This window comes from Hippocampus zosterae, chromosome 2 (assembly GCF_025434085.1).
Source record: "Hippocampus zosterae strain Florida chromosome 2, ASM2543408v3, whole genome shotgun sequence".
Classification (NCBI taxonomy): Eukaryota; Metazoa; Chordata; class Actinopteri; order Syngnathiformes; family Syngnathidae; genus Hippocampus; species Hippocampus zosterae.
The window spans coordinates 40,925,620-40,953,604 of record NC_067452.1 but is presented as its reverse complement, the minus strand read 5'-3'; the positions used below and the strand labels follow the sequence as shown (position 1 = coordinate 40,953,604).

The following is a 27,985-nucleotide window of genomic DNA, read 5'->3' as shown; positions in this document are numbered from 1 at the left end:
GGAGAGAGAAAAAAAAAGGATCAATCCCAGCGATGACTATCAAGTCAAAAAAACTCGAAATTGGGTCAGCCAACGGATCAATGGACTGTCGATTGAAAAGAACGCAATTCTGCTTATACCGTCGTTGTCCTGCGTTCTTCTTCGCTTCACCCAACGACCACTGATGCTGCACCGGTGAAACGGCTCCGGGCCCAAAACGCGCTGGTGGTTTGTCGCCAGGTCGGGATCCAAATCGCTCAGGCCCGTCACGGAGGACGCTTTGTTGCAGTGAAATCCAGCGACGCCGGTGACGGGAGGAGCCTCTTGCCTTTCTTCCTTCTCCGGTGAGCAGCCATCCTTGCCGACAAGGTCATTGGCACGGCGGTGCTCCGGCGTGACGCAAATGCTTGATGCTTGTGCATCTGCATGGTGAAAAAAAAAAAATATCAACGCACATTACGAACCCTGACATCCTGTCGGGTTCAATTTTCACCTGCACGGTTCGCACCACTGAAATTGCAATGCCAAGTGGGAATAGCGTGGTGTCCCGTTTGTCGATTCACGTGGGGGGTGAAAATGAAGGAATGAGTGCAGAAATGTTGCGTGTGCGTGGCGCGCGTCACCGCATGTGCTGAGAGGGTGAGAGAAGTGCGAAATTACTCGAGCAACGCAGCCCGGAAGGGAACGGTGTCCAATTTCTAGACCGAGTCTGAAATGACGTTTAAAAACGTCTTTGGGAGGGAACGAGTTAAAATGGAGTCTACATTTGCAAAATGGTGGGCAGGGTGGCACTGGCGGTTCCAGATAGGTCAACCTGCGGCGGCGAAGGAGTGGCAAGCGTTTCACTTGGGGGGCGGGGGGGGGGCTTCCTCTTACCTTTCTGTGCGTCGACGCGGAGTGTCGGGACGGGGCCTCCGCCCCTCCCCTCGCTCTGTCGGCAGAGCTCCAACCACCCCCCTTCAGCTCCGCCTGCGTCGCACGGCGGGCCGTCTGCCGGCTCGGCCTCCCTTGATGCCGCCGTCTCGTCGTCCTGGTTTTCCTTCGGCTGAGAAAATGGCAGCATTCTTTAAGCAGGCGGAAGCAGAAACGGGGGGGGGGGGGGCATGTGGACGACCAAAGCGCGCAAAGTACGTTTCTGAGGAGCTGCAAGAAGATCTCCAATTGCAAATGATGTGATGTTGGTATTGGACACACTGCGTTATAAGACGCAATCTATAGTCCATCCACTAGATGGAGCTGTGCTCCGTCCGTTCAACTCGAGAGGCGTTCATGACCGCCTCCGAGAAACTAAAATTCGCAATTACTTCAATGAAACTATGAAAATTGACAATAATGCATCGGAACAGAAAATCAAGCGAGGAAATTCTGTCACAAACAAAAGACCGAGCACAAAACTCCATTTTGAAGCTGTACTTAGGACTTAGGACTCCCTAATCAAACGATCACGCTTGATCTGAAGCATCAAGATCGGCATTCTCATTTTGCTTGCTCATCTCCAAAGTTTCGACTTTGCAAGTTGGACAAATGGCCCGTCAAATCAATTGGATTTTCAAAAAGATGGCTCATACCTTCGACCGCTCTTGACGAGGGCGAGCACGAGATTCCTCCGTCTCATATTTTGCTCGACTGTCCAAAGAGCCAGAAAAGGATTCTGCGGGGGTGCTGATGCGAGTATCCTTGCCCTCAGCAACTTGGACGTCCATGATATCCGAGCTGTTCTTCTCGCCGTCTCTAAAGACGACCCCGGAATTCTTTCCCGGCAAAGGATCTTGACCTAAGCGCTCGCCGACGGCGCATCCGTACGCCGGATGCCTGAGATCAACGCCTCGGCGGTCATCTGCCGAGTTTTGTTCCCTTTGGACGATGGAGACGCAGGACTCTTTGTCGGCGTCGACTACGTCGGCCGGCACCTGCAAAGGTGTATCGCCGCATGTCGTCGTCTTCCTGGTGAAAACCGGACCATCCGCTTGAGAAGTGCGTCCAACAGTCGCATCGTTCAGGAACCGTGCGGTACTGCAGCGGACGTAAGCGCTTTCTTGACTAGCATCGGTGCGCCAAGACGGCCTCCGATCCAGCTGGTCCTCGTCATGGCCTTCATCGAGTCCATTGGCACCACGTCCGCATCTTGCCGAGCCGTCACAACCGGACGGGGTTCCGGTTTGCTTCTTTTTGGAGAACTGTTCAGGAGACGTTCGGGCACAATGCGACGTCTGCTGGACGGGCAGTTCCGGAGGTGGACTAAGAGAAGCTTCCGTTGAGATTTCCTTGCTGGGGGCGGGAGCGGGCGAAGAACACCTGCGACGAAGAGGATGCGGTTGGAACGTGGGGGCTCGGACGCCCCGTCGCACTCCAGTCTCATCGACGTCTTCAACGGCGACGACGCTCTCGCCAACACTATCGCAAAAAGATTTGAAGGGTTGCTTTGAAGCCCGTCGGCTGCGCTCGGGATCGGCTTTCCTGGTCTGGCTCGGTCTTCGGTTTTGGCCTCCATGACGTGTTTCGGACATTTGTTTGGGGTCTGCGAAGGTGGCGGCAGGAGCCAGGGAATCTTCTCCGTGTGGCGGACCCTGTTTTGTAGGCGTGCGAGTCAGACCGCTGCCCTGGCCAAGGAGGACGGGGTAGCGGTGGACGGCGCCTTTGCCTGAGACGACGGACATGCGCCGCAAGGACGCCTCGTCCGCCGTCAAATATGGAAGAAGGGAGCCATTGCCGAAGCCTAAACCAAAAGAGTCAGCGCGGATCGTTCCGGAAGTCGATCCCGGTTCAACGTTGGGCTGTCGTGGCTCGCGTAGATTTGTCTGGTTGTCTTGACCTCGGACCAACTGCGTCGAAGAGAAGGATTCGGAAGATCTTTGTGAGGACGGTCTGCCAACTGCCCCCTGATCCAAATTCAAAGACTTCAAGACTTCGGGAGGTTCCGAAGTCTTTGCTGATCGTGTTGGAGGAGGAAAAAAGCACCGGGCATCTCCAGTCTGGGGCCCGTAACTCGACCGGGCTATGAAGTCCGAGTTGGACCGGAACCCGTTTGTCGAGCTTTTCATCTTCTTGGCAGACAGATCCAACGGCAGTCGATGCACTTTTCCGTCGACGGATGTCCTTGCGGGGGACGACGGGGACTTCTCGGTCGTACGGCGATCTGGGCTGCCGCCGGTCGGTTTCGGGGGATCTGGCTCAGAACCACAACCGGAACCATCGCGGAAGGGAGAAAAGCCACAACGTTGGGCTGACGACCTCTTTGAAATCTCCCGGGAGTCTGCTGTTGGAAGCGACACCGGAAGTGTCACAGAGGCAGACGCAGGAACAAAGTCGTTGAGCGGATCCCGAGCGAAGCTCCCGTCGCCGGTGGAACCGGCGTTCGTAGATGTGGAGAGGGAGGAGTTTGCGCTACTCTTGCTAAGATGGCGCTCGTTAAAAGGAAAAGCGGAATCCTGGCGCGGAGAGATGCCGAAGTCCGATGCTTGCCGACGGCCCCGTAACGAGCGCCGAGGCGACACGGCGGCCGGGCTGGATGCGTACATTCGCAAGTCGGGCTCCGGATGGGAAGAAAGATGCGCGGGAACGTAGTAGTAAAAGAGTCCGTCTTCAGGTGAGCCGCTTTCCGGCATCTGGCACCAAGACGGGTACGCGAAGTGCTGGTAGAGGAATGGGGAAGGGGGGGCCATGAGCGCGGCCTTGTACGCCATGTCGAGAAAGGGGTACATGCTTGCGGCGGCGTAAGGGCTGATTTTCAGGAAGCTGGCGATACTATTCAGACCCCAATCCCGAGGCTTGCCATCGACTGTGGCGACGCCTGCGGCTGAAGGGAGAAGCGGGATTTTCTGCGGCTCTGCCGACGGAGTCTTGCGGAATCCATAAGGAGGCGGGACGGATGCGTCGAGGTGGGCCGGATCCGCGCGGGCGGGTTGCTGACCCGGTGGACCAACGCTTTCACTCAGGAGCTTTTTTCCCATCGCGGACTCGGAGTCCGCGCAGAGGGAGGCGAGCGGGTCCACGCGGAGAGCAGCGCCGGCGTCCGCCTGCAACACGCGTGACAGTCCAAGTCGGTCGTGAAGAGGAAAAAAAGAAAGAAGAAAAGAGTCGGTAGCAGCAGTAAACGCGGAGACGCGTCGTCAACGTTCCGCCCGTGTTGACATTTTTGAAATACCAGAAACTAAAATGATCAAGGCCAATTTGTCTGCTCTGCGGTCCAATTTTAGATTTCAAGATCGTATTTTCCGCACAAAACGGCGCACCTGAAAGCCTTCCATTTTCTGAAAAGCTCACAGCACGCCTTAAAATCCGATGCGCATTGTGTAAGGACATTACGGTAATATGTCAACCCCAAAATGGCTCCTTGCTCGAGACCCGCTGACAACGCAGAGTTCAAATTTCAGGCGATCGGTTTCGCAGTCGAACTCGGAAATCGAGCGGCGGCAAGAGAGGTCAACGTCAACAAGTCAATGTGAACTGTGTCGCTGCTTTATTCAATACGTTTCACTGACATCTGATCGTTCTGTTGGGTGTTTCCTTGAGCGCAGCTCCATCTGGTGGATGCATTGTAGATTGCATCTTTTAATGCGGTGCGCCCAATACAGTATATGAAAAAAAACGGGACAAAATAGGCCATTCATCGAAGGTGCGCCTCATAATCCGGTGCGCCTTTTCATGCGGAAAATACGGTAAATGTTTTTTCTGATTTCCTCTTGAATGTCTTTGTCTGATGCGTTTTGTCTCTTGACATCATCATCGTCATTTTGTCTGACGGATTCTATTGATGTCGTTTCTTGATTCAACAAATGTTGGTGCTCGGGTGTTGCCTGTGAAGTTAAACTCTGCTTTCCCAAAACTGTCGTTTCTCACAGCTTATTTGTAATTTAACAAGCGGGGAGTACGGGGGCGGGGGGGGGGGGTGGCAGTTACTTTTTCTGAGGCTTTTTATGTACGCAAACCACAGCGGGGGAAAAACGCTTTGCACTCCAGCTCGATAGTCTTTGTGCGAAAAAAAACTTTTCATTTCAATCGTCTAATTAACACTCTGTCCTCCGAGCAATTTAATGAGCCCCCACTGGGCAATTAACTGTAATTAATGGAAGCTGAAAGTGAGGCCGCTGGAGCATTTTGTCATTTCTAAACTAGGTAGCGCAGAATCATGCGCAACAATGCGGACACAACCAAAAAGTCGAGAGGTTGCGCTCTTCACAGCCCGGTTGCTCTGCGCTTTAACGGTCCGTGAAAGTTTTCACAATCGCAACGATCGATATTTGTTTTTTGGTTTTTCTTATTCAGAAGACGCTACAAAATTTTCAAATGTACTCTCTTTCAAAAGTCTTGGACAAGCAAAACCAATTTTTTTTTCTCCTGTCGACTGAAGGCAAAGATCAGTATGAGACTTTCAATCAACAGTACAGCTTTTTTTGGGGGGGGGGGGGGAGATGTTAACATCTGCATCTGTTGCGCAATTTTGAAGAGACCTTTTGTCTGAACCCAGTCATTTTTTTTTTCACGTGCAAATGTTTGTCTGGCGGCTGCATGAGTGCTTCACGCGCCGAGCCGCAGTTCACCCACTGTGACGTTCTGAAGATGAGCAAGATGGCCGAAATTGGTTGGCCGGACACTTTCGCAACACGATCATGACGTCAACCGCACCTCCGAGAATGTTATTTTGTTACCGTTTGTTTCAATAAAGTGATTGAAAGTGCGCTAGCGGCTGTGTCAATCTTGGGCGGGGATTAATATTAGCTCTAACTAGGAATATGCTATATTAAATTAGCTCGTGGCGTTTATTTATTGCCAGCGGTTTCATCGTTAAGGGCCGCGTCTTGAGTTATTTGAGAGGACGCTAAATGTACGCTTCCACAAACTTTACACTGACGGTACTTTCCATTGCGGCAAAGTGTCATTTCTTGTGTTATCCCATGAAAATATCGAGTGAAACATCAAGTGTGAGCGCTGTGCTAACTTTTGCGAAGTGACCGCCATTTTTCTTTGGCAATGTGGTGTGACATTGTTCAGTTTCTTCTCTCTGACAAACTGCCCCCGCCCACACACCGTGCGTAATGACGTCACCACTGACGTCCACCTTATCAGCCTTTAGTGCCACATCAACAATCAAAATCGACCTTGACCGAAGTTTACATTTTAAGAACAAAAGGTGTCGGGATTATCAGGGGGGGGGGGGGGGGGGTAAAAACACCCGCAGCAGGAATGTCACGCATCAGAAAGATATCTTAGTCACGCTTTGTTGTGATTTTTTTTCTCTCTTTATATTGTGCATGTTATTTGAGCGTGCCACCATGCCGACAGACAACCCCCCCCTTCAACCCCCCCTTTCCATCATCAAAGGATTTTAGATGCGCCTCTGCCGAACGAGTAAACCGAAGTTGTACCAACACAACCTGACTGAAAACTTCCACGTTAACTTGACACATTCAACATGAAATGTTCAACTCACCGTGTTGTCTTCGCTGCGGAACGTCGGATTTGTCTTCACACGTGCCAAAATAATCGCTTCTGTCGTCATCGCTAGGAAACGGGTACGCGCAAGCGCTCGTCAGCCCCCCCTCCAAAAAAAGGGAAGCGTCCGTCCAACACATCTGCTTGAGTGTGCCGCCTCATAACAAATAATCCAACTTGATAATATCAAAATAAAATAAAAATAAAAACATTATCCGAATGGAAGGCTTATCTTTTTTTTAAATAGGAAATGAGTCTGTCGAGGTAATGACTGCTGTGTTACGTCTGCGTGCGCGCGCGCGAGCAGTTGCCCGCGCGTGCGTGCACCGGTTAGCTCTTCCTCTTCGCTTGACTTCAACCTCGCTTGATTCTGCCGTCAAATGATTCGCGCGACGCCACGTTTCCGGCCTTTCTTTCAAAATAAATAGCGCAAGGCAACTGGAGGTGGCGAAAGTACTCACTCCAGCGGTATATTTAAAAAGAATAAAGTAGAGTCTCTGAAATGTCCTGCGTATCTGTGATTAGATTTTGATTGAAATACAAATGTAACAGTCTTAATTCAATTGTTAAAAAAAATGTTAGTAATGTATTTTAAATACTGTTTCGCTGGTGCGTGAGTATCCGTGACAGGGGCTGCATCAAACACAGTAAAAAAATGATATGACAAATAAAATATGTAACTATATATAGCATTGATGAGGGGAATCATATGATGAGCTATTACCTGTTTTTGTAGGGAGAATCATAAAACAAAGAGTCCTTTTTCCCCTCTACTTTAGTCTAAAAAGTCAAATTGCCTGCCTATTTTCTGTCCCGTGGCACGAGGTAAACCACAATACGTGACGTTAGCACCTTCACGTGGCTTAATGGAGAATTGCAGCAAGTAATCCGACCGGTTCACAAATAGGCCACTTGCAGGTCTCCTCTGCGCATGCGTGAGAGTCGAGACGTTCAAAAAAGAGGCTATCATACTTCAAGCGATTTTATATGCGGTACTGATGTATCTGCCCTAAGCAATGCCCGCAAAGTTGGCAGGCATTGCTTCAAAGGCTTTTAACTCTCATGTGACAAAATGGCAGCTGCACTTTGTGCCATGTTGAGCTGTTTAATTGAATTTAGAGGCTTGAACATCTGTGATTGAAAACACACACACACACACACACACACACACACACACTTTATTACTACCTGTGTCATTTCATGTCCCGATGTTGCGCACACATCCCCCACCTGCACATATCGATCAGAAAAGTAATTAATCTTAACTAGCGTGTCCCAGCAGAGGGCAGTCCGTGTTGTTTGTTTGTCCCTCGCTTTTGATGACCAAATGCTAACCAATTTACATATGAAGAAAAAAAATAAAACACTTTTTTGGTGTCATTTTGTTCATGTTGCCCCTGCAATGGTGTAAACATTGTGCTTGATCGCAGCCGTATTTTGAATAGTAGTAAGACATGTCTCTCATCGAAACAAACAACAACAGCCCAGGCAGCAAAATTGTTCTGGCCCAGCTCTGGGCCAGACACGGAACGTACACTCGGCCCATATACCTCAATGAATGACGGTCCTGCAGTGGCCCACGTCTGGCATCCACGATGTGGGCCGCATTCGACCATGTATAGTAAGGCGTTTTAGACGAAAAAAACAACCATGTAAAGTATATATAGTAAGGCGTTTTTAGCAGAAAAAAACGACCATGTATGTAGTCAGCAGTTTTTAGCCAAAAATCATGACCATGTGTATGTAGTAAGGCATTTTTATCCGAAAAAACCCCGACTATGTATAGTAAGGCGTTTTTGGCCGAAAAAAAAACAACCATTATAGTAAGGCGTTTTTAGCCCAAAAAAAAGACCATGTGTAGTAAGGCATTTTAACAAAAAACAACAACAAAAAAAACGACCATGTATAGCAAGGTGTTTTTAGTCTGAAAAAATGACCATGTATAGTAAGGCGTTTGCAGCCCCCAAAAAATCGACCATGTAAAGTAAGGCGTTTTTAGCCCGAAAAAAACGACCATGTATAGTAAGGCGTTTTTAGACGAAAAAAAACGACCATGTATAGTAAGGCGTTTTTATACGAAAAAAACGACCATGTATAGTAAGGCATTTTTAGCCGAAAAAAACCCCGACCATGTATAATAAGGCGTTTTGAGCCGAAAAAAATGACCATGTATAGTAAGGCATTTTTAGCCGAAAAAAACCCGACCATGTATAGTAAGGCGTTTTTAGCCCCCTTCCCTCTGCCGATGGCCCGAAGACAGCCACGGAAGTCTCCAGCACACCCGCCCGACCCCGACCCTTGTGAGGACAAGGGGATGAGAAGATAGATGGGAGGGTGGACGGACAACAACTATACATGGTCGTTTTTTTCGTCGAAAAACACCTTACTCTACAAGGTCGTTTTTTTTTCGGCTAAAAACGCCTTACTATACATGGTCGTTTTTCCGGCTAAAAAGAACTTACTCTACATGCTGTTTTTTTGGCTAAAAACGGCTTACTACACATGGTCGTTTTTTGGGTCTAAAAACGCCTTACTATACATGGGTGGATTCTTTTCGGCGAAAAACGCCTTACTTGATACATTGGTGTTGTTTTTTTTGGCTAAAAACATCTTACTCTTCATGGTCGTTTTTTACGGCTCAAAACACCTTCTTTTACATGGTTGGTTTTTTTTCGGCCAAAACGCCTTTCTGTACATGGTCATTTTTTTTCGGCTAAAGACGCCTGCCGGCCGACGCTGGCTCTGTAAATCAACACGGGGTTATGGGAGAGCAAACACGTGGCCATCTGTTTGAAAGCTCCATAAATGCTGGGATTGTTTGTTGTTTCTGCTGCGGGGGTTTGTTTTCCTGCGAGGAGGTCCGAGGTGGGTGTCGACTGATGCGCCGAAGGGACGGCGCTGTGGAGGTCAGCTGTGCTGGGGAGTGGGGGGGGGGGATGATTGGATTCTGCTGCACAAGTTCTGATGGGGCGGCGCCTTCCTCCAGAGTATGAAATGAGCCTACTGACTGGAAGCAGATGTTGAGTTTGCTGACATCATCACAACTTAGGGGGGTTTCCTCTTCTGCTCGTGTACTTAATCGGTATCGATCTGTAAATTGGAAAGAGAAAAACGGGATGTTAGTATTATTATTTTTGTAAACACAGAGGGATCGTATTAGCCATTGCACTTGCCTTCTCTAAACCAGGGTTGTCCAAAGTCGGTCTTGGCGGGCCTTAAGATAATAAATGCCTTTAATACTATGAAAACATGCTCAGGGAGCACTTAAATGGATTTCACTTACTGTAGGGATGGTCTGGATCGGGGGGGGGTAGGCTCAACCTGCAGATCATGCGCCCCCCTGCGTTTGCAAAATTTCTTTGGAATTTATTCATTCATTCATTCATTCATCTTCCGAGCCGCTTGATCCTCACTAGGGTCGCGGGGGGGGGGGGGGGGTGGAGCCTATCCCAGCTGTCTCCGGGCAGTAGGCGGGGGACACCCTGAATCGGTTGCCAGCCAATCGCAGGCCACACAGAGACCAACAACCATCCACGCTCACACTGCCATGCATGTTTTTGGAATGTGGGAGGAAACCGGAGCACCCGGAGAAAACCCACGCAGGCCCGGGGAGAACATGCAAACTCCACACAGGGAGGCCGGAGCCGGAATCGAACCCGGTACCTCTGCACTGTGAAGCCCACGTGCTAACCACTGGACTACCGGGCCGCTCTTTTGATTTTATTTATTTATAATTTTTTTCACACGGTTGGTAACACACGTGTGGTTCATGTGTTGCCAACCGAAAATTTTCCCCAAAGCTTCCACCAATCCTTTCACAACCCGTTGATTCAGCTTCAGGGCCGGTTCTGAAGGTGGCTGTCACGCGGTCTGCTCTTGCATCATTTCTCATACTACTGTTCATTTTCCATTCGCACAAAGTAAATTCCAGCCAAGAATATTCTCATAATTATTGCTTTCATTTGAAAATATGAACCGCAGATATTTCCAAAGGCATTATAAAAGGCCTGACATTAATAAATGGATGATTAAACTTTGATTAATGTTTCAGACAAAACTTTGCAGGTACTTGTTTTTACATGTGCGGATCGAGAGCCTGCGTTAAGGTGCCCCTTTGTTACTTCGGTTTCGAATGGATGATTGTCCCAATGCCGTTTCACTCATTCCATGTTTTAAAAATTCCCCCAATGACCCTTCAAAGATCAGCAGGTGTTTCTGCGGGAATATGTGCCATTGTGGTTGAAACAGACCATTCTTGAGACTGTTTCAAACTGCCCCGAGAAGACGACCCCCCCCCCCAAGTCCCTCGTCCCATAAAAATACACATATACAGTCCATCACTTGGACTTTTTTACAGTTTCAAGATTCCCCCAGAGCCTTTAAAGAGCAACTGCGAGAAACTGCGCGATTGCGGTCGGAATACAGGCTTTAAAACAAAAAAAAACAGAATTTATGGTGAGTTAAATTTGATTCACAACAGTCTCAAGGTACATGGATCTTTTAGTACACGTACAAAGGAATAACAATTTGAAATATTTTCATTTTGTGTGTTTTGGATCACTTTAAGAAAAGTGATCACATGAACCACACTTGGGTTATTTTTCTTCATCGCTGTCAAATGTCAAAACGGGTCTTATTTGATAGACAGTCTAAGTGTGAAACAATTACATATAATGACGTATAATAACAATCGAAGCCCTCTTTCGATTGGCCACTTCAACGTGACCACAAAAAGCCGCAATGAATAGTTTTGGAACGCCAACGCCGTCGCCATAAAGTTCCTTTTGACAGATTTGAACAAAATGATCTTGCTCCTGCATGCGAAACCACACCAGAAAAAAAAAAACAAGAAAGATTCTTCCGGCGCCTGCACAAAAGGTCTTGACAGCTTTCCCGGGAACTGCCAAGACAAGTATTTTCACACACCAAAAAAAAAGAAAGAAAAAAAAAAGCCTCTGCTTTTTGCTTCATGGTCTGAACGGTCAGTCATTCTCCCCACTCGTCACCAGATGGCATCCATCATGGCGCTGGCGCGCGTCCGTTAGCGAGAAAACGCTGCGAGCGCGATTTCCATCTTGTTGCGTCGAGGGACACACGCTGAGAGGAACACGGTTTAACGAGAAAGGAAAGAGCATTTAACAAACAGAAACAGCCCAAACACACGGCACAGAGACGCAGCTGGACTGGACGCACTGCAGCTGCTATGTAAGAAGCCGCAGAACAGACGCTCCGCTTGATGGATGCAGTTCGGCTCATGATCAGACTCGAGTGAGAGTCAAGTCGCCTATTTTAGGACTGTTTCTTAAAAAAAAAATCATTGATTCAGTACAGCGGTCACTCGATTAGGGTTACGTTCACCCCATAATAGAAAATAAAAAAAATATACCAAGTAAATTATGCATTCTAGAAAGTGTCGAGATGATTTTTGTCGACTTCCGGTCACCTAATACGTCCTACGCTGCACTTTAACTACCGATCAGTTGATGTCGTGCAGCCCGCGTCATCGATGACGTGACTTGACCAAGCTTTATGTTTGGAAATTTGCATTTTCGTTTTTGGGGAAGGGGGGATGGAAGGGGTGGGGGTTCGTTTTCATTATTTAAGCTTGACCAAGTTTTATGTTTGAAAATAGAACACACCTCCTTCCGGTAACAAAAAACACTTCCGGCTTCTCTTCAGCCAATCAGATTCAAGCAACATAAGAACGTTTCAACAATTATTAAACGGAATAGAATTGAGGTAACTATAGCGTAAAGGAATACAATGCTCAAATATAAAATGAAAATAATTAATAATTTAACAGAAGCTTACTTATGCTTGAAAGTTACGTTTTGGGGTTTATTTTTTTGGGGGTGCATTTTCATTATTTAAGCACCATGGTAGTTATGCGTTTAATAGCCAAGACGAAAAAGTAAAAGGCCAAACACACACCGGCTTTGAAGCCGTTATCAAGCTCTGCGATTGTGAAATTTCCAACAGCTAACTAGTGCGAGTCGCGGGCGCCAAGTGGCTTCAGTTCAAATTCATGTTGGAACTGAGCAAGATGGTAAAACTTCTCTTACACCCAATGAATGAAATGGCAAGAAAATTTGGTGGAGACGCGACTCAACTTGCTCAGTTTATGTTAGCAAGCAGCTTGAAACTGACTCGTGACTTCCACATACGATACGTGACTGAAGCACCTCTGCTAATAACACCTCGTTTAATACAACACTACGTTCGTTTCTCGCCGAAACATGTTTGTGTTGCCGAAACCCCTCTGGCAATTCACGTGAGGCATTCCCAAATTGTTTTTTTTTTGGTTACATAATGAAGCACAGCTGCAGCCACTTCACTGGCCAGTAAATGTTACAGGAGTGACACACGTGAGGCCTCGTCGGTACAAACCGCTAATAGCTATTTTCTCATTCCCATAAAGTCCTCCAATCACTTATGGAGTCTATCCGTCGTCCGGTTCCAAGACCGGACTACCCGAGACGTTAATGACATTGTGTCGGCAGACTGTGAAGGAAATGAAGAGTCAGTCAAACATGTTTTTGTGCGAGTCATTTCGAGACCGGTCCCTTGACCGAGGTGCTGACACAAAGATCTGGTCATCATGCTCTGGTGCTCCACCTCTCCGCTGTTCCCGAGGAATGGCTTCAAACCAGAAATTCTGTGGTGGGAAGTAAATTAGAACTTCGTTACTGTACGGGACGCTAGTAAAATTTTCTCATTCAAGCATGTTCCTCTAAAAAAAAAAAAAAAAGACATGGGTTATTTTTTTTTTTTAGTCAGAGTAATAATAATAAAGCTGTAATTCAATTCATTGTGCTACTCCTTCTGTTTTGCCCGCCATGGCCACTTGTGGGCAGTATAAACACTCATACAGAAAAATGAAGAAAAGACAGCGCGACTCTCGGTGGCTAAGTAAGATCATAGTCGGGTTATTTTTTTGTTTTTTCTGTTTTTCCCCAGAATATATGCGTGTGAGTACTGCGATATTGTCTGTTTACATGTCTTGCTCCACCACTATTGAAGCGAGGGGGTTTGCATCTCTCTATGAAGACGATTCGAGATGTATAATACAAGGGGTGCGACGCAATTCAAGGACGATTTGATTTTTAACGTTTATCGATTCCGATTTGATTCAGTAGGACGCGGGGCAGTTGGCGAGAGTACTGTAGGACGCGAGTTCTGGTCCTTTTCCACGCAGAGGGTTGAACTTGTCAGTACTGTAAACAATTCTTCAAAGATATCTCTCTCCAATAAAAGACAATTGGATGAAGTATCTCGCTATATTTCATCGGACTGTACATCCGAACCGATTTTCCGATTCAAATCGGGTTTTGTTGCACCCCCAACTGAAAGACTCGTATTCCGCCGACTATGAAAACTAATTGTTTGCTTGCCAATGGCGTTTTCCATTGCATGTTCTCATGAAGCAAACGGGGGCAGGCTGAAGGCTCTTTTGTAATCCTGTTTGGCTCTTGTAAACCCACAACGTGTAATTTTCTTGTTTTGATGTTTAGTTTGACAGTAAACTCCAACCGGGAATGGCATGAAACAGCATGAAGCCAGTTTTTTTTTTTTGGGGGGGGGGCAGGGGGAAGAATTGTTCATTATCTGCCAAACCGCTGCTTACTGTGAAGTGAGTTGAGTTCACTGCCATCAAGTCAGAGTAGAAAAAAGTCGAGTCACTTATATCTCAAGGCACCGTCGAGCATTTTTTTTGAGGGGGGGGGGGCTAATTTCTTTTATCGTTTTTGCTTTTACTCCCTACATTTGAAAGCATTTATATACTTTGTACTCTTTCATTTTTTAAAAAATAGGCTCGCTAACTTCTTCGACTTCCGTGAATGCCGACACATAAAAAAAAATCAAATGCAAAAGTTAAAGTCGGCAGGAGTTGAGCTGTTGACTAATTTCATTTGGAGTCGGGCGCTAATTTAGCATTTTTGTTGTTGTTAGTAGTTGACGACATTAGCTATGGGAACATCGTTTGTTAGCATGAAAGTTGAACTAACGTTAGCTCGCTCTTCGTTTGAAAAAACAAAAATGAAAACATTTCATTCATCTTCCGAGCCGCTTTATCCTCATAAGGGTTCCGCGGGGGTTGCTGGAGCCTATCCCAGCTGTCTCCGGGCAGTAGGCGGCGGACACCCTGAATCGGTTGCCAACCAATCGCAGGGCACACAGAAACGAACAACCATTCGCAACTGGAATCGAACCCGGTACCACTGCACTGTGAAGCCCACGTGCTAACCACTGGACTACCGGGCCGCCCATTTCAATTGATCAAAATGGGTATTGTATATAAGTGACGGTAAAAACGGATGTTTTATTTTGTTGTACTTAAGTACCGGTAAAAGAATCAAATATGTACTTCTACTTATAGCAGTCTCAGTCTTTTTCGATGCTAGTCTCAGTACCAGTACTTCGAATCCAGTACAGAGTTGTGAATACTTTTGTCACGGCCTCCGCCGGCCATCCGCTGAGCGGTCGCCATCGCCAATCACGGCGACGGTAAAGGCAACGATGCCTCAGTGCGTTCGCAACACGGCTGTGCTGCTCTGATTTGCTCTGATCTGCCGCGGGGTCGTCAGGAATGCTGCTTGCCGCACCCGCGGCCAACAAGCTTGGACGAGCACGAAGGAAGATGGCGGATTACATAACCGGATCTGATGGGAAACAGCTTGCCAGCTCAAGGCTGCACGTCCTTTAAATGCCGCCCCGAGGTACAGTTGCAGTCGAAGACTCAACGCACGTCCAATCGCCGCCAACTGAGGACGGCACTAACCCAACAAGAAGCGGAAACTGACTGAGGACTCGCTGAATGTTGTTTTTGCTTGGGTTTATGAAAGAAATGTTCATGGAAGACAGGCGTGTCTATATGTTATCGACGACTGGTTTGCACGGCGGTTTCACAGTGCAGAGGTGCAGGGTTCGTTCGATTCAGGCCTTCCTGTGTGAAATTTGCATGTTTTCCCCGTGCCTGCGTGGCTTTTCTCCGGGTACTCCACTTTCCTTGCACATTCCCCTTTTTTTTTTTTGCATTTGATGACTGACGTGCTGCAGAATGACGGGAGTTGAAACTGGGTGCCGACGCTGTGCCGCATTTTGTGGAAATGAATCGTGGTCACGTCAACGGACGCTTTCCATGTTTTTGTGGAGTCAGAAATGGAGGGCGGCCCAGCGTTATGTAACAGTGGTGGACTCGAGCCTACGCTATCCTAACATGATTTCCTGCTGTTTTTTTTTTTTTAATTGTTTTACCTCCCCTGCTGAATTCCCCAATTGTGGTCAATGTTCGTCATTATTTTTCCTTCCCCCCCCCCAATAAAATGTCCCAATACAGGCAAATGTGCTTAGTAGCTCCTTTGTTTATTCACACATCAAATAAACAACAAGAATTTGAATTATGGTCTGCTTGATGCTATACCGCTACGCTAAATCAATACTAATAGGTTGTATTTTTGAACTGCTTCCATTTTGCTTAAATCCTGATCCTCGGGCGTTTTTATTTGGATGAAGAGACTCGAGAAACATTTTGAAAAATAATCAAAGTCTTTATTTGTTCAAATATAAAAAAACAACCACATTTTCACACGCTAGAAAAACCAGGGAGAAAGCTTCCTGTGCGTTCGCGCCAACAAAATAACATTAACAGCTTCTGGCGCTCAATACATACGGATCATCTCAAAAATGAATCTAAATGACATTTGCTTGGATGAAAGTTCTTGTATACAGAAAAGAAAAGCACCCCGCAGTTTTGTAAACGTACACAATGTTACCGTACACATGAAAAACCAGTTCATGTATCTGAATGAAACGCTATCGTAATGTCAGGATGAACGGCCATTGAACCTGAGCCGTTGCCCACGACCCAATTTAGTTGATTTCACACAAAGATATTTACACGCGCAGCGGTACCTCTACTTACCAACGTCTCTTATACAGAATTTTCCAGTTTCGAAATGCCTCAACAGAAAAATATCGCCTCTTGTTCCGAAAGAAATTTCAGGATGCGAAAGGTAAAAAAATACAAGATGGGCTTCTCGTCGCAGCTCCGAGTTTCCTGAACGCAACATACTTAGAGCTGCTCTGCTATTGGCTACTGCCGAGCATCTTCCTGGCATCCCATTGGCTAAGAGGGAACTCTACCGTACGTGTCTATACGTGCAGACGGATGCGTGTTTACGCAACGTCCTCGTCAGTCGCCAATTTGTCACTTTTTATGCTTCAGAAAACATTTATCGCGTTTTCTAAAGCAAATTGGAACGGATTAGGGCATTTACATGGAAAACGCGTCTTGACTTACAAACTTTTCTAGTTGAGACATTTCTTACCGAAGTAGCGGCACCACTGTGTAGGGATGTCGTTTACTTTCCAGAGCTGAAACTGCAAAATTCAAAAGACACAGTTTTGTCTGCGTTTTTGTTTTTGAAGTTTGAGCGCTCCTTGAAGTGAACAACATTTTCAGGACAGAAAATTCTCTGCGTACCCACAGAAAGACATTTCTGATGTGCAAACTGCAAATGTAGAAGTCTCATTTTCCACACTGATGAGGTAACGTGCGACCGAGTTTGTTATTTTTGATGGGAGTTCCACTCCTGGTAAAAGTAAAAGAATGCCCCCCCCCCCCTGCCCCAAAGTCACGGGTTTACCATTTTCCTGGGATGGGAGTTCCGCACTCGTACCAAGACACGTAGCCGATGTGGGAGTGTCCACCGATTGGGCCGAACTGAACTGGCTCTTGTCGTACCGCTCGATGAAAGCCTACATGGTCAAGACGATTCGTCAGTCGCGTCCAGCTTTGAATTGTCATCTGCGATGTGATGTCAATTTTTTTTTTACCAGATCTGGATGGCAGCTGGGCCGCACCCACTTGCCGTCCAGTTCTCCCGTCCAGGAACGAATCGACAAACTGGCAGTGGTCCTCACCGAAGCCGCTCTGGTCTCCGATGTTGTAGAATTTACCTGTGGAGCAGAACACGTCTTGGTCAAGGGCTTCACGGACGTCCCGCGGCGGTGGAAGACACTCACCGTTTAGCGAGTCGCTCAGGTAGATCTTGTACCGAAGCGAGTTGCAGAGTTGGACCCCCACAAATTTGCGGTACCTGGTTCTCTTGACGTATTGTTTGCCGTGACAGTCGGAGTAAGAGTCCGCCTTGAAGGGGAACTGCGTCCAGATGGCATCTTTACCTGTCAGGACCAGCCGGCCGCTTAGTTAGGTTTGTCCCATCCTAGCCCCGGGGATCCTTCAAGACACAATTTCTGGCCTTACCTGAGACGTTTTCGCTCACCCGAGGGTCCGCTGGGAAACAATGGGAAGACATCATGAATCACCGCAACTTCCACACACAGGTTCGAAACAAGAAACGGCGCGGATGCGAGACTCAACGGCAGTTTATCGTACCCGACTCGGTGTTGAAGGATACCGGCTCGCTGGACGGACCTGCGCCAAAGTCGTTCTTTGGCTTCACCTTGAACTCGTAACTATCATGGAAAAGGGCACACGTTGAATTCCACTTGAGTCCCACTCGATCCAACTCAAGATGGCTTTGAAAGATTCTGACGGAACTTGCGTTTACCTGCTTTCGGGTTTCAGGTTCTCCACTGCTGTATGCGTCTGGTTGGTGGTCAAAATGGAAACTTTCTCGCCGTCGGGTCCTTTTGTGGTTGAGATTACTTCGTACTCTGAGGAAACGAGGGGAGAGGCTAACTGTTAGCTATTTCGGACATTATTCTTCAAAAAGGACTGTTCAAGTGTGACGTTATCGATTGCTACCCAAGAAGATCAACGATCCCTCCATGTTCAAAAAGTGGAAGTGGAGTTCAAGGAGACGTCAACTCAAAAAATTGTCTTTACAATATTTTCAATGTGGGGTTAGGGTTAGGGTTAGGGTTAACCCAAATTGTTACGTTCAGGACAAATCCGGGTAGAGGTGGATCCCAGAAAAGTAGACAAGGTCTTTCCAAAAAAAGAAAAACAACCCCCCCCCCCTCCGCCCGCAAGACTGACAAAGACGCTGGTAACAAAGAACCAGGACCAAACGTGACAGACCAAAAACACTTGCAAAAAAAAGGCAAAGACAAAATAAGGTAAAATTGCTTGTCATAAAAAGACAAGGAAATCCAATTACGAGAATGTAACAAAACAATACGAAGAATGACACAAATTACGGCAAGAATTTGAGCCGAATGAACAAGATATGAGCGTCTAGAGAATCGTGAGCAAGGCGAATAATCCAACAGCCAGCTGTGGTTAGCCAGCCGGATAACGAAACAGATTAGCGACTGGTGCGGCTCTGGAGAGAACCCCCTCCGCTCCCGCCATACACTGAAAAAAAACAAATGGGACAGGATTGCGACAGTTATCGCATTTGTGGAATATGAATTCAGAAGCCGAATCCACCCTGTTTGTATTCATCTCATGGGACGGCCATTTTGCCACTTGCTGTCGACTGAAAATGACCTTTCTATCTAGCTAGCTAGCTCGTGAGCTAGCTCGAAAGATAGCTAGCGAGATATCGAGCTCATTAGCTAGCTAGCTCGCGAGCTAGCTCGAAAGATAGCTAGCGAGATATCGAGCTCATTAGCTAGCTAGCTCGCGAGCTAGCTATCTATCTAGCTAATGAGCTCGATATCTCGCGAGCTGAAAACATATACAAGCAATTACAATTGGGTTTGACTTTTTTGACATGAGTATGTTCCAGAAAATATATACTGTTTTCATTCAAGATTTCATGAACAGAAAAACAAGTGTGTCGTTAAATGGTTTACAGCAATGGGTACAAGCCATTGAAACCGAGAGCTACGTCTTGATTGCTGATCCAAGTGAAGGACTACAGTTTGAGACACCAATTAGCTCACATTTGCTCAGGTAACAACCAGTCAAAAGTTGTATCGTTACCTGAGAAGGACCCTTGAAATGAATACAAACAAGTGGAACTTGGGGGGGGGGGGTTCCTCCCAGAGCCGCACCAACGCAATCTTATTCACAAGGCGGAACAGTATTTAGACGAGTGGAGGCGGGTACGGTCAAGAAAACCTTTGACTGGACTTCCCCTCGAACATGTGAGATGAGATTCCAAAACTCTTGGTCTACCTGTGGTGTCATTGTTGGTCTGTTCCCAGTCCAGAATGATGAAGGAAGAACATCCCTCCACCGTGACCACGGTGAGGTTCGAGGGCGGCGACTTGGGCGCGGCCGTCACGTTGACGTCGCCGCGCTCATCCTCGGGGAAGAAGTTCAAGGACGATGTAATGGAACAGGGCTCGTCCGCTCTCTTGCCCGTTTGGTAGATGACGTGAGGTGCTGCGGAGGTACGATACTCAGCCCCGGATTCGCGCCGATTTCTAAACAAGGAGAGACACTTACCCACGTAACGTTTTTTGCCCGTGGCGTCAATGTCCGAAGCAGGCTGCGACTGGAACAAGTCTGAGTTTCCCCACGATTCTTGCTGAGGGGCTGTCAGAAGGAAAGCATCACGTCCCGGGGTTCAGAATCTGTCCACGCGAGGGAGCTTGAGCCGTCCCCATGTCGTACCTTGAGTCGTGGGCGACATCGTGGTGGTGTATTTTTGTCGCCGCTCAGTCGGCCTGGAGAGAGTTGGCTTGGTGGCGGCCACCGGAACTTTGGGCTGGAGGACGGCCAGTTTATCGGCGCGTTTCCGGTCGACGGTCTTCTCTGCGGAAGAAAAGTCAACTCAGGAACTCGGAGCGGAAAGTCGACGCAGCTGGCTCGCCGTTCGCCTCACCTGATTGGTTCGGTTTTCCGAGCAGGTTTGTTTTCTTGCCCACGGACCCTAGAACACACACACGCGCCACATCGTACGTCATCACTCATCGCAAAACAAGAACATCACTCCGCTCCTTGTTAAGTTCTGACATGGAAAATTCAACAACGTTCGTGGAAAAAAAAATCGATGAGGTGTGGAACACTCCACTGATTCTTTTCCAAGAAGAAGAAAGCCAGCGAACAAGTCACGGCAGCGCGCCGAAAGCTGAAAGATGACGATGGGGGGGGGGCGGCAACGGAGCCGTCGTAGCATTCCTTCCAATCAGCTTTTGTATAAACATCAATGGCGACCTCAAAGGCAACAGGTAAACGTTTGCCTTTTGGCTTCCATTCATTCGCGGTTTGGAAGACGATCTTCAAAGTCAAATGTTAGAAAGAAGCCGAGCAACTCATCCGGTGATTCTTAGCCCCCCCCCCCCCACACACACACCCCGTGTCTATTTAGGCAACACAATCTCCAACCTGAACGAGGACGTGTCCATAAGACGGGCTTGATGGGGGGGAAATCCCGGTGTCCATTCACTGAAGAGAGAAAAAAAAACAACCCAAAAACGGTGTTTCACTTAATACTCAGTTGCTCGAATGCGTTCATTCCCAGAAGCAAAAAAAAAAAATATAAGCTTGAGATCAGGACACCCCCATTTAAGGATGCGACTCGAGCGCCAGAGGTCACGCCAGAGGTCACGAGCAAAGGAAGAGTGCCACTTGCCTGGGAGAGCCGCGCGGTGAAGCAGCGGTGAAGGAAGTCGAGACTGCGTCCAGTTGTGAAGTGCTGCCAATGAGAGCCAACGTCACATCAATTCAAGATTTGTTTTGTGACGATTATTTTGTTTTTACATCACGTGATGACAAGTTACTGTTCGAGTACTACGGCTGGGCAACAGAGCTTTAAAATAAGATCGCCGATTTTTTCCCCACTGTTTTAACCCTCGTAGTGCACCGCTTGCGATAAATGTAAAATGATGTCTTTGAATCAAAGGCAAAGGCATTCAGAAAAACACGAGAGAGATGAAACTTCTGGAGGGGTTCTAAAATGGCCTCAATTTCACGACGTCACCGGCTGATAATTCTCAGGCATTGCAGCAATAATAAAAAAACGTTTTGATACCTTAATCTTCACAATTGACATATTTTGCACCATAGAGACCCATTATAATTCATATTTTTGAATGCATCGTAAACCTAATGTGTAAACATGCATTTCACGCGATTTTTACGTCAATCGCTTTGTTTTCGCTTGGACAGACGCAAGGAGGATCGCAAATGAGTTTGGCTTTTTGCAGGAGGCTTCAAACCGATGCATTTGACATGAATACGTCCGGTCGGGATTGGTAGTAGGGCTTGGTTGGGACCTCCAGACACAATTTTTTTTCCTTTTGCAAAAAATAAAGAATAAAAAATCCCAAAGAACTAATAAAAACTAGATATGTATGGATAGAATGAAAAAGAATGTTTTTATAACACAAAATACATCATTACAAAAATTGTAAAATGCGTAACTTAAGGCCTTTTTCATTTGGAGCACACAAGGGTTAATAAAACATTTGAAATGTGAGACAACTTAGTTAATTTTTTGGGAAATAAATCAATAAAATCAATCAACAGTCCAATCCCCCAAAAACTCAGCGCCCTGGCTATCGGTTCATCGCCCAGCGCTGACGTATATGATTGTGTCAGAGGATAAAATATCAAGAATCCAGATGGAGGCGCTATACCTGGACGTGGCGGGAAGAAAGCTCGAGGCCTGAGTGGGTTCTGAAACACAAAATAGGCCGCAGTGTTCACATGACCGAAAGGACCAAAACTCAAAATGTCCACCAAAACTGCGCAGCAGATTTTTTTTTTTAGTAGGAACCCATCCGCTATTATTATCCGCTACTTCCTCGGAGATATAAATATATTGATTCGGCGCAGAATTATGTGGCATCTTTGTTTGAAGCACCTCTGATGAACTGAGGGAAGGAACTTCTTTTAGCCAGGCCATAACCCCGTCTAATCGAGAAAAAAAACCTATTTCATCGTGTTTCATCGCTCTCGGTTGAGGACAGTGGGTTCAAATACCATAAAAAAGGTCTGACTGGAAAGTGGTACATTGTTATTTTTACTGGTTGCCAAGCGGTGACATTCAACACTTGGGTCACCGCACTTCTGTTTTTCTGAAATCCGATTTCGTCTTCTAGGACTATTTAGGGTTTAAGCTATAAATATATTCAACTCGTTGGGCCCGGTAGTCCAGTGGTTAGCACGTGGGCTTCACAGTGCAGAGGTACCGGGTTCGATTCCAGCTCCGGCCTCCCTGTGTGGAGTTTGCATGTTCTCCCCGGGCCTGCGTGGCTTTTCTCCGGGTGCTCCGGTTTCCTCGCACATTCCAAAAACATGCATGGCAGGCTGTTTGGATGTTCTAAATTGTCCCTAGGTGTGAGTGTGAGTGCGAATGGTTGTTCGTTTCTGTGTGCCCTGCGATTGGCTGGCAACCGATTCAGGGTGTCCCCAGTGAGGATCTAGCGGTTCGGAAGATGAATGAATGAATGAATATATTCGACTCTAAACATTTCAAGCATGGAGGAGCATTATGATTCCCAATTTTTTGCTAGTCTCGGCAGGGCTTGGTACCTAAGCCCCATGAATAGTCCGGGTTCAATGTATTATTCCAAATCATGCCAGAATAAATGCCCCCCTACCCCCGCCAAAAAAAAAAAACAACAACAAACTTTACACACCAGTGGCTTCACCAGAGCAAGACGGCGTTTTGGTGGCTTCGGTTTTGTTTTAGCTGAAACACAAAATAATAAACATGAAATCAAAAACTAACACGGTGACATATTTTTGTTTTGTCCCTAAATGATTCATTCGTTTGTTATGACTTTGGAGAAGAAAAAAAAACAAAAGACTTGACTTTGAAGTATATGTTTGACATCGCAGACAGTCCTCAATAATGGCTTCTTACCAGCCAGGTTGGTACTTTGGATGATGGCTTTACTCCAGGCACCGCTGCGGTCATCCTTGTTGGAGCGGACCCCAAATTCGTAGGGCGTCTCGGGAGTCAGGTTGTCGATGACCGTGTCACTCGTCGGGCACGTCTGATAGATCCACTTCTTGTTTTTCTCCCGGTAGCGCACAGTGTAGAAACTAATGGAAACAAGAAACAAAAGGTCCTCAGGGTTCTATTCTTTGCACCTTAGATTTTTCAACACGCTGGAGCTTAGGACACTTGAGAGTTGAAGCTCCGCATTCTGCTGCTGGTTAAAAACATGGAAAAAGGAATCAGCTGTTGAAATTTTAATTCACCTCCTTTCAAGAACAACATATTGAGCACTCTCTGGGGTCATTTTCTGGCAAGGAGACATTTGTCCGGAGGTTTCGAAACAAAGCCCTAGCTTTCCAACTTTCTTGACTTATTTGATAGAAAAGATCAAATGTATTTTTAAAGGCAGGAAAGGATGCAGACGGTGACAATCGCAGTCGAGGTGAGAGTCAACTGGAACAAATCAGCTAGAAACACATTCAGAACAGAAGAACATCTCTCAACAGAATGGTTGCGGACAACCACAACGATAAACAACGGCATTAGTGATGTGAGGAGCTTCATGCAGATCTTTGCGTCGTGTGACACTGAGGGCCAAGACCTGCCGCGAATTCCAAAGTCTGTGAGTCTGACCTGAAAAAGGTTTCTAAGGGCCTGCGGATGCCAAGAGGGTCACAAAACACGATATGATGCTCCTCAACTGACATCAACATAGTTCACGGCACGAAACAATTTTTTTTTTTTAATTAGACAAAGCAAATTGCGATCATTTCGTCAAAGTGACACCCAGGATGTGCCCAGATTCCCAATCTCACCCGTCCTGCAGGCAATCATCCAAGATGTCCCTGTCAAAGGAATTTTTCAGATGGCTCCCCCAGGACAGCAGCACCGCGGTGGGGCTGACGTTGCCAATCACCAGTTTGAGCGGCTCGTCCAAGTTCAACTTTCCTGAGCACCAAGTCGAGACGGAGTGAGAACGTGCGTCCGGCAGGCGGGAGGAAAAACTGAAAGCGCTTGCATAATACCTGTGCAGTGTTTGGTCACGTGGTCGGGACGGACCGGCTGCACGGCCACCAGGTACTTGGGTTCCGCGTCTAAAGAGACAGATGATTGATCTGTGACGGAGGAACTCTGGTGAACACGTTCAGACTTTTCAGTCTAATAATTCATACAACAACAAACAATAAATGAATAACAAAGACGGTCGAAAGCACAAAAACGGTCAAACTAAAAATCAGGTCTGACTCACGCTGAGTCAAAAGCCAAAAGATCAAAATGAGTTTCAAGATGACTTTTAAAGACGGACAGCCAGGGGGCTTGCCGAACGTTCATTCCAAAAATCCGGACCGGCAACGGAAAAGGCTCCTCTGGGGTTAGTCCTCCGGTACCTCGAGGAGTGTCTGGTCATCAGACCCGAGGCACCGGACGGGCCGGGTGTGTCGAAGCTCAGAGAGGTCAGGTGAGGGCAGGCCATTGAAAGATTTGAAAACAATTCATCGGATCTTCAAAAGAACTTTCAAATATATTGGCAGCCATTGAAGGGATGCCAGAGTTGGAGTTCTGCGCTCTCTCTTACGAGTACCAGCCAAGAGGCGAGCAGCAGAATTCTGGACAGAACAAGAGCAAGTTTCCTGTTGCAGCTCAAGTGGCCGATAAAATCCAACGGCTAAAGTCAGAACTGTAACCTTTGAGTCCAAGAGGAATTAAAAAAAAAAATGTTGGCAAAAATGCAGGTGGGGGGGGCGGGATTCTGAGGAAAACATCTGTTTGCTGTTCCTACGCGTCAGGTTCACAGCAGGAGTGTGCTAACCTGCGTACAAAATAGGTCAATGTTTTATTCGGAGAGTGAAATAATGACTTTTTAGTTCAAACAACCTACCGCGCATGTTTCTGGAATGTGGGAGGAAACCGGAGTACCCGGAGAAAACCCACGCGGGCACGGGGAGAACATGCAAACTCCACTCAGGAAAGGACAAAGCCGGAATTGAACCCTCCACTCCGGCGCCGAGAGGCCGGCGTGCTAACCCAGGGGTGTCAAGCTCATTTTTGTCGCGGGCCACATAAAATGATGTGGCGGGCCAGATCCGGCCCTCGGGCCTTGACTTTGACACCGGTGTGCGAACCAGTCGACCGCCGTGCTGGCCAATTAAACAATCATTTCCACAAAATATGAAGAAATTCAATTAGCCAACCATCGCTAGAGGAAAAACGTCTGTATTCATGCCACAAATTTGACTTTCTAGTACAAAGCAGTGGTACCCACCCTGTGGGCCGCGGACCGGTACTGGTCCGCGGGTCATTTGGTACCGGGCCGCACAGGAAGAATAAATAACTTCCTTCCGTTTTATTTATTTCGGAACCTGAAAAATGTTTTATTTTGAAAAATTCCCGGATTATACGTTACCTCCGTATACTGAATTCCACTCTTGACGCAGGTGAAGGCGTGCTGCTCGCTCACATGATAGGTTTGCCGCTAAAATGAAACCCAGGAGCTAGCAAAATGAGTCCAAAAGTTTGAAAAGTTTTTTTCGGGAAGCCAGGTGACAGAAAAGGAGCCTACCGCTTCCAAGAAAAAACAAGGCGACATTTAATCGGCAGTATCAGGAGTCCTACTACGGATTGATCTCAACGGGAAATTCCCACGCAACAACTTTGCATAATAAGCGCCGCGGCGAGTCGTATTTTTTTTTCATGCACTTTGCATTTCGCTGTGTCTTATTTTGAAGGAACGTTTCAATGTTACCATTGCGACCAGAGAGTGGTGTGGCCCGATAGGACGTTCCTCGTGTCATGATTCGTGTTTCATATTGTTTAGAAAATTTTTATGCAGGTCATGTCATATTATTTTGTTGTATTGATCTGCCGCACCTTAACGGCCGAGCCCTGAAAAGACCGTCTGTCAATAACCGGTCCTTGCGGCAAAGAAGTTTGGGGACCGCTGGTGTAAAAAACCTGAGTGGTGTTAGGTGATGTCAAAATGAAGTAGTTGACCGCCCCCCCCCCCCCCCCCCAAGACGTGTCATTCCTCACCCATCTCAGCCTGGTAGGGTATCCCGTTTTCAGGCAAAGGGATGAACTGCTTGGAGGAGACGCTGCTGCCGTAACCTAGAATGTAACCTTCCAGCTTGAAGTCGGGACTCGGTCGCAGGAACTTCATGGTGATGGTGTCACCCGTGGCGTTGATCTTGACTTTCACATTGTGGCGACGGACTGCAATGACAAAAGTGCCAAGACGTCATAATCGCATTCGGGCGTCCAATCCGGACCACGTGAAATGAGTGAGGTAGCATTTATTGTTCTGACGGCTTTGTCCAAACTTTCTACTACCGTATTTTCTGCACTATAAGGCACACCTACAAAGCATTCCAGTTTCTCAAAGGCCGAGAGTGCGCCTTATAATCCGATGCGCATCCGCGGCAACTATTTTAGAGTGAGGAAAACGCGGTACTTTGCCAAAATAGGTTGCGCGGATGATGACACGACGTAACAAAAATGCAAATAGCAGTCTGCACTGTAATCTCCAAAATGATACAATAATATGCATCATTGGACAAAATGTAAAAAAAAGTAATAATTTGTATGATATGTAAAAAAATAATTTGTGCATGATGATCGTACAATGGGAATTATGCTGCAGTACAATATGCATGCATACATAGAAAAAAAAAAACCCAAGAAGATGGACGGTCACGGCATTGCGGTAAGCTGCAGTAAAATTCATGGCGTTTTTGAGGAGAGGATAAAGAATACATGCTCGCGTGTATTGTTTTATTGTCCACATTGTATTGGAATATCCATTGCTTAAAAGTTTAGATTACACTACAGTGACATTGACGCTCGTTCGGTTAGCCCATTTATGGCATTCTGCGTCGCGTGTTAGAATGAAGCTCGCGTAATCTTGGACTTCTCCTGAAGCACAGCGTGTTTACTTTCACCACCTAGGCCGAGGAACATCCATGCAAGGCAAGAGGCACGGCGAGCGAGGCATCCCTGTTGTTCTTGGCACCCGTCTTGACAGCCTTTGATGGCCTTACGTAACTCGACGCCCGGCGCGGTGAGGCGGACCCCCTCGCAGGTTTGATCATGAAGCCCAGCCCACCCAGTGCAATAAGCCCGTACGGCCTTATCGCAATCATCCCGTCGCTTCGCTTCCCCAAAACGCCGCATCCTAAAACGCGGGAAATAGGATGTGACGGGATCGCACCAAGTGGGGGGGAGAGGACGCCGTCGCCCTTTTGGAGGATCAAAGACGTCAGCGCAAATGTTTTGGGGGACTTTGAGGTGGACAGCTTATCGTGTTCTCAGGTTACAGGGGGGGGGGGGGTGAAAGGGTTAACAACACTTTTGGCTAAAGTAGAACTCAAAACAAAAAGGTGTGCTGTGGCACGTTGCACAGTATTTCCATGCACTGGAACAAACAGCAAAAAAATTAAATTAAATTAAAATACTATGAATGTAATGCCCCCCCCCCCAACAAGCCTTTAAGCAATTTTTTTTTTACACTCCCCAAGGAAATTCGATTCATCAAAGACCGTTTTGCCTACCTCGGGTCATCTGCGCTGGGATGCAGCCGGACAGAACCGCTGCTCCAAAGAGCAAGAGGTGGCGGAGGAGGGAAGCGGTGCGTGCCATGGCCCCCCCGATTGAAGGATGAGGACGCTGGATGAAGAAAACACCCCCCCAAAACACTTCAAGATGTGTTTGTTCAGCCCTCAGATGCCTTCAGGAGTGGAGACAAGCAGGCAGAATAGATTTTATAGCTGCAG

General features: G+C 47.1%; 2 protein-coding genes across 2 annotated transcripts; both read right to left on the bottom strand.

Annotated features, from left to right (window-relative positions):
• Positions 1-39: 39 nt before the first annotated feature.
• On the bottom strand, positions 40-6,765 carry LOC127596476 (uncharacterized). The gene is made up of 4 exons (XM_052058994.1): positions 6,410-6,765; positions 1,548-3,995; positions 856-1,024; positions 40-401 (listed from the first exon to the last, which is right to left on the bottom strand). The coding sequence occupies exons 1-4, from the start codon at positions 6,476-6,478 to the stop codon at positions 40-42; spliced, it is 3,048 nt and encodes a 1,015-aa protein (XP_051914954.1). The 5' UTR covers positions 6,479-6,765.
• Positions 6,766-16,824: 10,059 nt separating this feature from the next.
• On the bottom strand, positions 16,825-27,908 carry LOC127596475 (target of Nesh-SH3-like). Its single transcript, XM_052058993.1, has 19 exons — positions 27,764-27,908; positions 26,250-26,429; positions 24,245-24,313; positions 24,035-24,167; positions 23,142-23,323; positions 22,915-22,967; positions 21,910-21,949; positions 20,850-20,966; positions 20,657-20,755; positions 20,154-20,201; positions 19,943-20,083; positions 19,775-19,864; positions 19,502-19,711; positions 17,985-18,090; positions 17,810-17,889; positions 17,678-17,707; positions 17,437-17,595; positions 17,248-17,370; positions 16,825-17,169 (listed from the first exon to the last, which is right to left on the bottom strand). The coding sequence occupies exons 1-19, from the start codon at positions 27,849-27,851 to the stop codon at positions 17,054-17,056; spliced, it is 2,064 nt and encodes a 687-aa protein (XP_051914953.1). The 5' UTR covers positions 27,852-27,908; the 3' UTR covers positions 16,825-17,053.
• Between the last annotated feature and the right edge of the window lie 77 nt (positions 27,909-27,985).

Coding starts and splice junctions, on each gene's coding strand:
- LOC127596476 (XM_052058994.1), bottom strand. CDS start 6,478: ATGACGACAGAAGCGATTATTTTGGCACGTGTGAAGACAAATCCGACG. Junction 3,996..6,409: donor TCCGCAGCGAAGACAACACG/GTGAGTTGAACA, acceptor CGCGTGTTGCAG/GCGGACGCCGGCGCTGCTCT. Junction 402..855: donor CCGCGTCGACGCACAGAAAG/GTAAGAGGAAGC, acceptor TTCACCATGCAG/ATGCACAAGCATCAAGCATT.
- LOC127596475 (XM_052058993.1), bottom strand. CDS start 27,851: ATGGCACGCACCGCTTCCCTCCTCCGCCACCTCTTGCTCTTTGGAGCA. Junction 19,865..19,942: donor GATGTCGCCCACGACTCAAG/GTACGACATGGG, acceptor TCCTTCTGACAG/CCCCTCAGCAAGAATCGTGG. Junction 17,708..17,809: donor ATCCTTCAACACCGAGTCGG/GTACGATAAACT, acceptor ATTGTTTCCCAG/CGGACCCTCGGGTGAGCGAA.